Source organism: Toxotes jaculatrix, chromosome 23, assembly GCF_017976425.1.
Source record: "Toxotes jaculatrix isolate fToxJac2 chromosome 23, fToxJac2.pri, whole genome shotgun sequence".
NCBI classification, from domain to species: domain Eukaryota; kingdom Metazoa; phylum Chordata; class Actinopteri; family Toxotidae; genus Toxotes; species Toxotes jaculatrix.
Window position 1 is genome coordinate 3,668,265 of NC_054416.1, and position 11,933 is coordinate 3,680,197.

The window sequence follows — 11,933 nt, forward strand, 5'->3', positions numbered from 1 at the left end:
ATCATCTTCTTATGAAGCCAGCAAGCAGGTTAGCTAGCGACAGAAAAATAGTGAGAAACATGGATGAGATTTGTAAGTTTTTGTAAATTGTCTTACAGAAATGGCAAATCTTGAATCAACATGTTTCTTAAATCAATACAAAAAAGTTCAGCTATTGTCTGCGTTAGTGGATTCCATCCACTGAAATGATGTCGGTGGGATGGATACATCACTTCATAAGCTCAAAACAAAACTACTCCTATCAGCTTACATGAACATGAGCATGTCCACAAACTGTTATGACTTTACAAATTGCAAAAGCAACCCAGTCCATTTGTCATTTCTAACAATGCGGTAATACAAGGAGAGAGCATATTTGTGAGGCCCCATTGTCAGCCGGTTGTGTCCCGTGAAGCTATTTTTCAAGCCAAGGTTACAGTGTGGCCCAGCTGTTTGCTTCCTCTGTCGGCACACAAGCCAACGCATATAAATGGTGTTGTTTTGTTGCCCCCTTGGCCTCTTTCTTCCCCTCATGCCTCTCAATACTTGACCCAGATACCACTGCGTTTGGCCGTGGAGGAGCAATGTGATCCCACTGATGACCCGCAAGGCATTTAATACTGATCTCCGAGTCATATGGTCCCGAATTAAGATGCCTGCCAAGGCCCCCCCAAGATGTCTTGGTTCGGGCAGAGAACCAGCTGCCTCCAGGTTTAGATCTTTCTCTTGTGTATTACTTCACAGATCTTCACAGAATAAATGAAAACTGTAGAACGTGATTACCACAGTATTAGATTAGACTGTGATGATGAAGCATTTAAGAAAATGAGAATAATCTGCACGACCTCTAAACATCCATTATCATTGTAATGTAATGAGGAATAAAAGGTAGCAATAATGAATTGAGGAAACAAAGGAAAAAGAACAACAGTTTAACAATCTGCTAAAGTAGAAATATAACCAAACATTTGGTGCATCAACAAACCTTTGTTAGGTCTCAGGCTGACAAAGCAAACTGTCTAGAATTTCAATTACGTAGTGATATAGTACACTGTATCGCAGCATGTTTGGTTATATGAGGAATCGTGGGCACTTGTGCCACTCCAGAATATTAATATAGAGGAGAGAGAGAGAGAGAGAGATAGAGAGAGAGAGACAGCAGAGCAGCAAACAGACAACACAACTGGTGTCCGCAGACGGGATAAGAGGTAGAGCTGCTTGCAACAATAGCAGCAACATCCAAACAGTGGATTACCTTTGGACATACATGATCTCTGTGCATTCTTTCTCACAAACTGTACAGAAAGTAAGTGACATACAATCTTTTGGCATTCGAGAGGTGTTAATGTGTTGAGTGTTTAGGAAAAGGGTGGATTCAAGGGATTAGTACAGATTAAAGTTATACTGGACAGTATGGCAGTAGCTAATCCAGGCCTCCAGGAGGGGTGGGACGAATGGAAGACAGAGATGGAGGAGAAAAGGAGGAGGAAATGGAAGGAGATGGTGACTCGTTGGGAAAATATGGAGGTGGATGAGGAGGGAGAAGAAGAGGAGGATGATGGGGAGGAAAAGGACACGGAAAGTGAGGAAAAGGAAGTGAGTGAGGAGGAGGGAGAGGAGGAAAATGAAGCAGGTGGGAAGGGAAAAGAAGGAGAAGAAATGGAGGAGGAAAGTAAACAGGAGGAAGAAGGAGAGAAGAAGGTAAAGAAGAAGGCAAAGGTGAATGAAGAGATAAAGGGGAAGGTGAAGGAAGCACGGGACATTGAAGAGGAGGAGGAGGACGAGGAAAGAGAAGATGAGGTAGAGAGGGAGGCTGAGGTGAATGAGGAGGTGGATGAGGAAGAGGAGGAGGGGGTGATGGAAGCAGAACTGCTTGGGACTGATGTTGAGAGGGAGGCCAGGGGGAATGAGGACATGGTTGAGAGAGAGAGAGGGGTGAGGGAAACAGAGCAATTGGAGCAAGAGGGGGAATTGGAGGAGGAGATAAATGTTAAAGTGGATGAGGAGGTGGATGTGGGGGAAGTCATGGAAGTGAAGGAAGCAGAGAGGGTAGAGGAGGAAAATGATGGGAAGGACGAGCAACCAGAACAGGAGAAAACTGGACTTTATGACCTCAGAGCAGAGTTTAGTTTAGATATGAATCAGAGTGGAAGTGAGGACGAGCGTGTTCTGCAAAACCAAGACAGCACAGCGCAAGAAGATGGAACAATAAAAGAGGAAGACAATTTTTCAGATTCAGTTGAATCAGATAATGAAGATTCTGAATTGATGGGATCTGAGGATGAAAGTTGCCACAGCATAAAGACAGAAGAGACAGCTTCTGAGAAACAAGATAGGGATCCAGAGGAACTGGAAGATCCTGTTGAAAAGTCAAGAAAGAATGAAAGTAGTATTCCAGAAGTGCGGACTTCTAATGAACAAAAAGATGAGGAAGTGAAGGAAGCAGAGTGGGTAGAGGAGGAAAATGATGGGAAAGACGAGCAACCAGAACAGGAGAATATTGAACATTATGACCTCAGAGCAGAGTTTAGTGAGCATATGAATCAGAGTGGAAGTGAGGACGAGCATGTTCTGCAAAACCAAGACAGCACAGCTCAAGAAGATGGAACAATAAAAGAGGAAGACAAGTTTTCAGATTCAGTCGAATCCGATAATGAAGACTCTGACTTGATGGGATCTGAGGATGAAAGTTGCCACATCATGAAGACAGAAGGGACAGCTACTGAGAAACAAGACAGGGATCCAGAGGAACTGGAAGATCCTGATGTAAAGTCAAGAACCAATGAAAACAGCATCCCAGAAGTGTGGACTTCTAAGGAACAAAAAGATGAGGAAGATGAGACTGAGAAGCATACAGATGAAGAAGAAACAGTCGGAGAATCTTTGACAACTCATGCTGAAGTGAATGTTCAAGACTATCAAGAAAAGGATCAAGAGGAGGAGGATGACTCTACAGATGATGAGGAAGCAGAGCATTCAATGTATGAAGATGTGGAGAGTACTGATGAAGATGTGGTAAAGATTTACTGCAAAGATGATTATCCCACAGACATATTCCGTACTTTGACAGAGTTCAGGGACTCTTTCCTTCTCACTGATCTAAATTTGAGGACAGAGGATGGGAAGAGTTTCCATGTGCACTCTCCGGTCCTGGCTGCTGTCAGCTCCGTTATCTGGGAAAGTCTGAGTAGGAGCGATATGGAAAATGATAGAGCTGATGAAAGAAAAGACGATGCAACAAGTGTTGGAAACAGGTGGTCAGTGTCTCTGGGTCCAGAGGTGGACCACACTGGATTAAGGGCAGTTGTGGAGTTTGCCTACTCTGGACTTGTATCTTGTCTGAACAAGGATACCATAGAACAGATAAAGGCTGCGGCTCAAGCACTCGGTGCCCCCAGGGTACTGGATCTCTGCACAGAGGAAAAGTCCACAAAAACTGGATTGCAGAAGGAAAAAGAAAGGATCTCTGCAGCAGAACAAATGATGATCAGTCTCCAGTCCATCAAACAGCTGTGGATGGACAGGGTGGGCTGTGATGTTGTTTTGGAAGCTATCGGAGAATCACTTTATGGTGAGTAGACCACCAATGAGTTGAATGACCTAAATGAAACTTGAAACACCAACCATCTCCTTCATCACAGTGAGTAAACTCTCTGTCTAAAGATGGCTAAACTTACCAACATTAGATCATCATTCATCTATGGCTTTTTTTGGTGTGTTTAAAGCCATTATGTGGCCATTTACAGAGCACTTTACATTTCCCCAGTGGGTGTTAGTTGGGATGATAGGGGCTATTTACTCATTGCTGTCCTCTGTCTAGTCCACAGAGTCATCCTGGCTGTCAGTAGTGACTACTTCCGTGGCATGTTCACCTCGGGGATGAAAGAGTCCCTTCAACCTTGTGTGACTCTCCCCTTCCTGTTGGCTTCAGAGCTTGAGGTTCTGATCAGCTGCTCCTACAATGGGGCTCTGCCTCTCAGCTGGAGGTGTGTCTTTGAGATCACTAGCACCGCTCTCCAGCTCCAGTACCAGCCTGCCCTCTCCTTGTGCCTTAACTTCCTTCAACAAGAAATTAATCCCCACTCCTGTTTGGATGTGGCATCTTTTGCTGAGGCTTACGAGATGGCGCAGCTTCTCGAAGTTGCGGAAGATTTTGTCTTGCGTCAATTCGAAAAGGTAGCATGCACCTTAAAGTTCAAGGACCTGCCAGCCACACAACTCCTTAAGTACTTGAACAGTCAGTCACTCTGTGTTCCATCTGAGCTTGTTGTATTCAAAGCAGTGGTGGCGTGGATTCAAGCTAAGCCCAAGAAAAGGCTTAGACTTGCTAAGGAACTGATGAAAACTATTAACTTTCCCCTCATGACGTTCAAAGAATTCAAAGAGGTCCAGGCTTTGAATATGTGGTTGGATCACAGCCTGGCTGAGCTCTACGAAGCAGTTTTTGAGGATTTCTGCTCCAATGAGACTGCACCACAGAGTCAGTGCCGCATCTATCTGCCAAAAGAGAGTCTGGTCTTGATTGGAGGAGAACAGATTTCTGAAGACCTGGGCAGCCGTAGCATCAGCAGAGAACTATGGTTTGGGAATTCCCTGAGGAACCATACAGGAATAAAAAAGGCCATGGAGTGGAGAAAGTTGGGAGAAATGCCAGAGCCAGAGAGGTTCAGTCATGAAGTGGCGGTGCTCAAAGGACAACTCTACGTGTTTGGGGGCAAGAGGTATTATGGCATTGGTGACACCCTGAATTCTGTTTACAGGTGAGCGAGGGTATTCTTGAATCATTCAAGAACATTCATCTACAGCTTTAAACACCTGTATCACTGTTTCTCTACATGTATTTGTCAACACATTTGTAGGTATGACCCCCATCAGAACAGCTGGGAGAGCCTGGCTGAAATGCAGGAAAAGAGATGCTCTTTCTCTGTGGTTGTGCTGGACGGAAAGATGTATGCCATTGGTGGACATTGCGACCCTGAATATATAGATAGTGTGGAACAATATTGCCCCACTGCAAACTCTTGGAGGTATGATGGAAGGGATATTCATTTTCATTTATATTCATCAAAGCAAAGTGTATATACTTTAAGTTTGTTGTCTGACGAGACACTGTAATTAAAAACTACCTAAATATAATATTATTCTCTCTCAGCTTCACGTGGTCCTTGGATCTGCCTCTGAGCGGGCACGTGGCAAAGGTTTTACAGGGACAGATCTTTGTCTCAGGAGGGCTGAACAGCGACTACAAGTGTCTTGCATCCATGTTTCTGTACCATCCAGAGACAGGGAGCACTTATCTGGCAAACATGACGAAACCTCGTGCTCATCACTGTATGGAGACCCTGGGTGACCGCCTTTACGTCGCAGGTGGAATAACCACAGATAAAAACATGACCATTGTTGACCAGCTAGACTGTGAGGTGTACAATCCAATTGCTGACTCCTGGACTGCCTTTACATCTCTGCCAGTGCCACATGTTGGAGCAGGAAGTGCCGTTTTGGAGGGAAAATTTTATGTGCTGGGTGGATACAGCCAGGAGGACTACAGTGACACTAAAATGGTCCACCGCTACGATCCCACCAAACAGAGGTGGGAGAACATGGGCAAGATGCCTGGGCCGAACAATGACATACGAGCATCTCTGTTGAGTTTGCCATCACATTTCCGTTTGTAAGATATGGTGAGATACATTTTTTTTTTGAGGATGCTAAATTTGAGGTTACTCTTTGCATGTTATTAACAGTGGTATTTTGTAATTTTGCAAACATTCTTCCATTGTAAATGAGGGAAGGATCTGCACAATATGTCTCACAATAATTTGATATCCTGATTAAGATGAGTTTATCTTACACCGTGTATGAGTGAAACACAACATAAACAGGCACAACAAATGTTGTGTTTTCTATGTTATGTAGTGCATTTTTGGTGCTCTAAATTCAACTTAACAATTTTGTATTCAAAAAGTGCTGTAATGAAGTTGTTTATTATTTTCACACTCTTGACTGCAATAACCAACTATGAACACTTGTGGTCACAGTCTGGCTGGTGCAGGAGCTACACACACATATTAGAGAAAGGAGGCAATATAATGAGTTCATTGTTTTGCATGAATTATTCTGAAGGCTCACAAATATGTGCTTTCAATAAAATTAACCTAAAATGAGTTGTTTGTTTGTTTTAATCATTATAGTTTCAGGTTAGAGCCACAATGTAAATACATTGCATCTTATCAGCTACATTGGGAAGAGGAGAAAACCACTGAAGGTTGTGTGTCCATTCAGGTTATCAAACACTCTGCCGTTATCCCACAGCTCCATGTGCACCTTGTCACCAGCAGCCAGTTGCAGAACAACAGCATTACTGCTAGTGTCCGAGCCATCTGCTGTGGGGGCATCATAGGTTGAAATTTGATGCACAGCATTCTTCATTAATATGGCCCCCATTACATGAGAGTTGTAGCCGTAGGTACTGAAGCTAAAGTAGTAGAGACCATTCAGTGGCGCTGTGAAGATTCCTGCAACAGAGCAAAGACAAGCAGAGACAAGATGAATCTTGCTGAACCTGAAATTACAAATAGGTGACTTAAATTTTCTGAGAGAAAGAGCTAGCCTTAGGACATTTAGTGTCTACATGTAGGTTCTCAGCCATAGAAAAATAGCACTTTGAGGAATTATCTGCCAACAAGTAGTTCTGTGATACTGATCATTTTTCTATGCAGACCCTTAGACATGAAAAGACAGTGTGAGATTGAACAGTACCTGTATTTTCATTGTAAGCGTTGCCAGTGTTTGAGAAGATCCTTTTAAAAACCAGAGTCTTGTCTGTGCAGGGGCCTCTGTAAATCTCACCAGAATTTGCCAAGGAGGCAGAGAACGCGACCTGAGGAGCAGCTGTGGGTCGAGAGTTATGAAGAAAAATGTAAATGTTAATGTTAAAGATGCAAGTCACTGAGTGATTATCATGACTAACACCACTGAGCCACCGATTACTATAAAAAGCACCTACATTTAGAAATGAACACTCACAGACAGTAGATCTACAATTCTTATAATATTGAATATATTATATATTATATAAAATATTGAACGTTGGTAGCACAGAAACTCAAACACTCACAGTTGATTGAGAGTAAATGCTATGAGTCTTACCATTACCAATACTCTGTTTCAGCTTCTCAATCTCCCTCTCTGAGGCATTCAGTCTTGTTTTCAAGCCTGTACCAGTAAAAAAAAAAAAAGTTAATGACAAAAAATACACTACTCAAAATTTTGGATAGGAATATATGCAGTTAATTATTCAGACATTATCTTGTACCTTCATTCTCTTTCTTCATTGTGTCCATTTCAGCTTTCTGTCTCTTCAGCTCGTCTACAGTCGCATTGAGCCTGGCCTCCAGTGCCTCAACATCATCCTGCTGTCTTTCTACATCTTTCACTTTGTCCTGCAAATTCTTAATCAGTTTCTCTTTACTTTCCATCCACTGATTAATGTCCATGTCACCTCTCTGTCCAAACCCTGGTTCCACAAACAAGAATCCCAGGAGGCTCAGCAGAAGCAAAGCCCTGAACTCCATTTCCTCAGTCGTAACTTTGTGGATATTCTCTTGGATATTTTCCTTGCGGATTGTGGAGGGCGTTTTTTCCTCTGTGGCTTATATACCTGCTCTGTTCGCTGAGAGGGGTCTTTGGATGATTGTGAGTAAGCAATGTTCAGGCCCTCAGGGACCACAGTTCTGGTCGTGTCCCAGCAGGCCTACTGGAAGGATTTTGTAAGCATGTTTTCCACTAATAAACCACTTAGGAATGTGACATATATAGATGCAACGTTATGTTTTCATCCTAAAGGCCTTTAGTGAAACATACTGTTTCAACAGAACATAACTTTACAGTGTTGCTTGTCAAAATACATAAGCAGCCACCACTGATAAAATGTGCCAATTCAGTGACATTTTTTAAGTGGACAGTGTTTCAGATATTTTGTGATTCCCCATGACTCATGACCCCGCAACTCAACCTACAGGCATGCCTACAAACATCGCAGTCGCTGGTCATCATAAGTGAAAAAGTCCTGAGGGTACGTGATTCATCATAATCAATCCACTGAAGAAGTCATCTTAAAAGCATGATGACGCACATTAGTGACCTGTGAGAAATTTAAGTATGAGGACTATTTCACTGTTTCATTGATGTTTCATTGTAGTTGTAACAACCAAACAGAAGTGACATTTTTTGACAATTTGAATAAAATTATTTTTATTATTGATGGAGTAACTAATGCTTGAGATTGTATCTCCAGCTCTTGGGGATAGTTTAATTTCAACATAAGATGTGGGGACAAAAATGATCTGGCATTTACAGCACACCAAACAATCATTCTGGACATAAATTCCTTGATTTAAATTGTATCTTTGACAGTACAAACAGTAGTAGTAGTATATATACCTATACCTAATTCAGTATTGCTAAAAATCCAAAGTTCGCTGGTAGATTACAACAAAAAGGTCAATGTGTTTTCACAACTGCTATTATTGTTATAATTTGCCACATTTTTATCTTTAAAATGTTTGATTATTTCACCTAGAAGCTTCAAACATATTCATCACAAAGTTACTGTCTAAAGTGCTGAGGCAATCGAAGCAGACATACCCGAATGTCAGTAACAGCCCCAGGCAGTCTCCCGATGTTCTCCCAACGCTGTGTGCTGGGATCAAACCGGTGGACCAGTGCAGACTCACTGTAGTCATCTTGGCAGTAACCACCCAGTATATAGATCTTGTCTTCCAGGACGGCTGAGGCTGCACTCACATGGGGCACAGGAAGTGATGCAAAAGCAGTCCAGGAATCGGTCACAGGATCATACACCTCACAGGCTTGCTGATCGGTGTAAAATTTCCTCAGGTTACACACTCCACCAGCAACGTAAAGATGGCCTTGGAGGACCTCCATGCAATGCTGGGCACGGTCATGGGCCATGTCTGCCAGGTAGGTGGTTCCTCTTGCTGGGTGATACAGAAACATGGAAACCAGACACACATACTTACAGTTGAAACCTCCAGAAATGAAAATTCCCCCATCTACAACAGCGACAGCATAGCCACTCAGAGCCTGGTCCAGGGGCTGGACAAAACTGAAAAAAAAAATCAAACAAGAGGAGTCAGGGATGGAGCAGAGGAGGAAAACAAATAAATCCAACATCTATATCCCAGAGTTTTCAGTTCAAACTAGACAGACAACACAGGTGTCATACATTACCACCACCATAACTGTGTAATTGCCCCCTTCTGCCCCCTTACCTACATCGAACCACTTTCAAACGACTCTTTCAAATTACTTGATGCCATCCAAATGGTGACATCTGCTGGCCAACATTTGGTATTGCATTTGATTGAAAGGCTATGGGGTAAAACTATGACTGAACTAAACTTTCATCGTTGATATTTTGTTCAGTATATTATAGACACTGACTATCTTTAAATAGTCTAAGACTTTTGAAAGTCTTAGACTATTTAACTTTTTGAAAGGTCAATACTTTGTTGAATAGTCTGCTGTAACTGTAACATCACTAATCTTACCTCCAGGAGTCAGTGTCTGGGTTGTACATCTCAACGCTGTCTACGTTGGTGTTGATCTCCTTATCTCCACCAATGGCATAAAGTCGCTCCTCATGTACCACCACAGAGAAGTTACTTCTAAACTCCTGCATGTCAGCCAGCCTCTTCCAGCTGTTCTGCACAGGATCATACCTACCAATACACATGGGATGAGGGTGAAGACAAAGACATCTGAGTGACAATCTGGGTTACTGAAAGTGAGAGAATTTGTGCAGCGACTGTCTCATTTTACCTGTATGCAGATTTCATTATGTCATCCTTAGCATAGAAGTAACATCCTCCAAACACATAAAGCCTCCCCTCCATTGCTGCTACTCCATGCCTGAACCTAGGCTTGTCTGGCATCTCACCAAGCCTCCTCCATTCTACCTCCTTCACCAATCCTGTGCCACTACGTAGGGAGTTTGCAAACCACAGCTCCCTGCTTGGTATGCGCAGACCCATATCTGTGTTCAGCTGGTCTCCCCCAACCAGAACCAGAGCAACTTTGGGTCGTCTGATCCGCCAATGATCTTGAGATTTTGGGAGGCTGAAACCAAATTCCTTGAGTGCTGAACCATAGAGTTCGACTTCCTTTTTTCCAAAGCATTCCATGCGCAGGTTAATGGCCCTGACCTCCCTGAACTCTCGAAATGTCATGAGAGGGAAACGGACTCCAGTCATCAGTAAGGAAGCCTGGTCAAGTCTCTCCTCAGGATCAGCCTCAATCCATGAGATTACAGCTCGAAATACAGCCAGCTCTGAGGGCACGCACAGGCCATCACAGCAGAGGAAGTGTAGAAGCTTCTCTGCTGGTAGGTCTTGAAACTTTGCTGTGGACGACACCTTATAGAAGTTCCTCAGTACAAAGTCATTGGCTTCCTCAAGGAGCTCCGGCATCCCATAAGCTTCAGCAAAAGATGCAATGTCCAGGCAGGAGCTTGCCTCCATTTCCTGTTGCATGAAGTCAAGGCAGAGTGAGAGGGCAGGTTGGAACTGAAGCTGCAGGGCTGTGCAGGTGATCTCAAAGACACAGTCCCAGCTGAGTGAAAGGCTCCCAGTGTAGGAGCAGCCAATAAGAGCCTCTAACTCAGATGCTAACTGGAAGGGAAGGGCAACACAAGTCTGATGGGACTCCCTCATCCCACAGGTGAACATGCCACGGAAGAAGTCACTGCTTGCCGCCAGGATAACTCTGTGAACTGGAGATAGAAAAAAGAGGAGTTCAAACTTTGACCACAATCAAATAAAAATAAATAATACCTAAATATTGCAGTCATAACAATGACACAGTATCTACTAACCATGGAATAAAGCCCCGTCCACATCCAAAATCACATCACATCCCACTCTGTCTGCCCAAAGCTGATCAATGGACTGAAGAGTAATCTTCATCTGTTCTAGAGCGGATATCTTTTGCTCTTCCTTCTCAGTGTTTCGTTCTTTCTTCCTTCTTTCCTCTTTGTTGCAGAGATCCATCACTCTGGGGACTCCCAGCAGCTGAGCTGCAGTCTTGATCTTAGCCATGGTGTCTTCATTTAAAGAAAATAAAACCCCTGCGTAGGCAAACTCCACAACTGCCTGAAGCCCAACATGATCAACCTCAGGATCCAGAGACACTGACCACCTATGGACTTCTGCATCCTTAACACCACCACATTTTTCCCTCAGTCTCTCCAGGATGACGGAGCTGACAGCAGCCAGAATAGGGGAGTGCACATGGATGCTGCTCCCATTCTCAGTGGTCAGAGTCAGGTCTGTGAGAAGAGATGAATCCTGGAGTTCCTTCAGAGCCCTGAATATCTCTTTAAGAGAGGTTTCACTGTGATATGTGTGGACATTATTACCAAGTCCTTCATCCCCAAATGCCTGCTCACTCATATGCTCCCCAATTCCCTGCGGACTAGTACAACTCATCCTGACCTCTGACCCCTCTTTCTTACCCCTCCCACTTGATACACCCATTCTGGAGTCATTGTAAGCCACGATCCTCCTCAGCTCACGGTTGTCCTGCTCTATTCCTTCTCCATCTTCTTCAATCACTCTTTTCCTCCTCTCCTTCTCTCTCCTCCATCGCTCTTCCCATTCCATTGGCAGGTAAGGCCTGGTAAACTCCATGTCAGTGACTAGACTTAACTTTCTCTTTGTACTATCACCTTCAGTGGACTTTCTGTGGTATCTACAACTGCTGATGACATCCAGCAAAACCTAATGCTCTTGCCTTAGATTTGCTACTCTTTCTCATATTTATTTATTTTCTGCCTTCCTAAATCTTTCTCTCACCCTCAAATCCGCCGTCTCTCAGACTCAACTTTCCTCACAGCATAAACAAGCAGCTATTCATAGCTACTGGGTCACAGAGAT

The 11,933-nt window shown here is 43.5% G+C and overlaps 3 protein-coding genes across 3 annotated transcripts; 1 reads left to right on the top strand and 2 right to left on the bottom strand.

Annotated features, from left to right (window-relative positions):
• Positions 1-1,137: 1,137 nt before the first annotated feature.
• On the top strand, positions 1,138-6,143 carry LOC121177434. The gene is made up of 4 exons (XM_041031769.1): positions 1,138-3,550; positions 3,800-4,739; positions 4,839-5,006; positions 5,132-6,143. Exons 1-4 carry the CDS (start codon positions 1,393-1,395, stop codon positions 5,652-5,654), a joined length of 3,789 nt encoding a protein of 1,262 aa, XP_040887703.1. The 5' UTR covers positions 1,138-1,392; the 3' UTR covers positions 5,655-6,143.
• On the bottom strand, positions 6,103-8,092 carry cbln11 (cerebellin 11). Its single transcript, XM_041031770.1, has 4 exons — positions 7,295-8,092; positions 7,129-7,194; positions 6,739-6,870; positions 6,103-6,494 (listed from the first exon to the last, which is right to left on the bottom strand). Exons 1-4 carry the CDS (start codon positions 7,551-7,553, stop codon positions 6,214-6,216), a joined length of 738 nt encoding a protein of 245 aa, XP_040887704.1. The 5' UTR covers positions 7,554-8,092; the 3' UTR covers positions 6,103-6,213.
• A 124-nt stretch (positions 8,093-8,216) lies between these two features.
• On the bottom strand, positions 8,217-11,817 carry si:ch211-63p21.8 (kelch-like protein 33). Its single transcript, XM_041030904.1, has 4 exons — positions 10,874-11,817; positions 9,823-10,771; positions 9,552-9,722; positions 8,217-9,106 (listed from the first exon to the last, which is right to left on the bottom strand). Exons 1-4 carry the CDS (start codon positions 11,685-11,687, stop codon positions 8,587-8,589), a joined length of 2,454 nt encoding a protein of 817 aa, XP_040886838.1. The 5' UTR covers positions 11,688-11,817; the 3' UTR covers positions 8,217-8,586.
• Positions 11,818-11,933: the final 116 nt, after the last annotated feature.

Bases quoted from the DNA above. Each gene is read 5' to 3' on its own strand.
- LOC121177434 (XM_041031769.1), top strand. From the start codon at position 1,393: ATGGCAGTAGCTAATCCAGGCCTCCAGGAGGGGTGGGACGAATGGAAG. The intron at 3,551-3,799 runs GTGAGTAGACCA...TCCTCTGTCTAG, and splicing joins TATCGGAGAATCACTTTATG to TCCACAGAGTCATCCTGGCT. The intron at 4,740-4,838 runs GTGAGCGAGGGT...ACACATTTGTAG, and splicing joins ACCCTGAATTCTGTTTACAG to GTATGACCCCCATCAGAACA.
- cbln11 (XM_041031770.1), bottom strand. From the start codon at position 7,553: ATGGAGTTCAGGGCTTTGCTTCTGCTGAGCCTCCTGGGATTCTTGTTT. The intron at 7,195-7,294 runs GTACAAGATAAT...TTACTGGTACAG, and splicing joins AATGAAGAAAGAGAATGAAG to GCTTGAAAACAAGACTGAAT. The intron at 6,871-7,128 runs GTAAGACTCATA...CTCGACCCACAG, and splicing joins GAAACAGAGTATTGGTAATG to CTGCTCCTCAGGTCGCGTTC.
- si:ch211-63p21.8 (XM_041030904.1), bottom strand. From the start codon at position 11,687: ATGGAGTTTACCAGGCCTTACCTGCCAATGGAATGGGAAGAGCGATGG. The intron at 10,772-10,873 runs GTTAGTAGATAC...TTCTATCTCCAG, and splicing joins GGACGGGGCTTTATTCCATG to TTCACAGAGTTATCCTGGCG. The intron at 9,107-9,551 runs GTAAGATTAGTG...TTTTTTTTTCAG, and splicing joins CCAGACACTGACTCCTGGAG to TTTTGTCCAGCCCCTGGACC.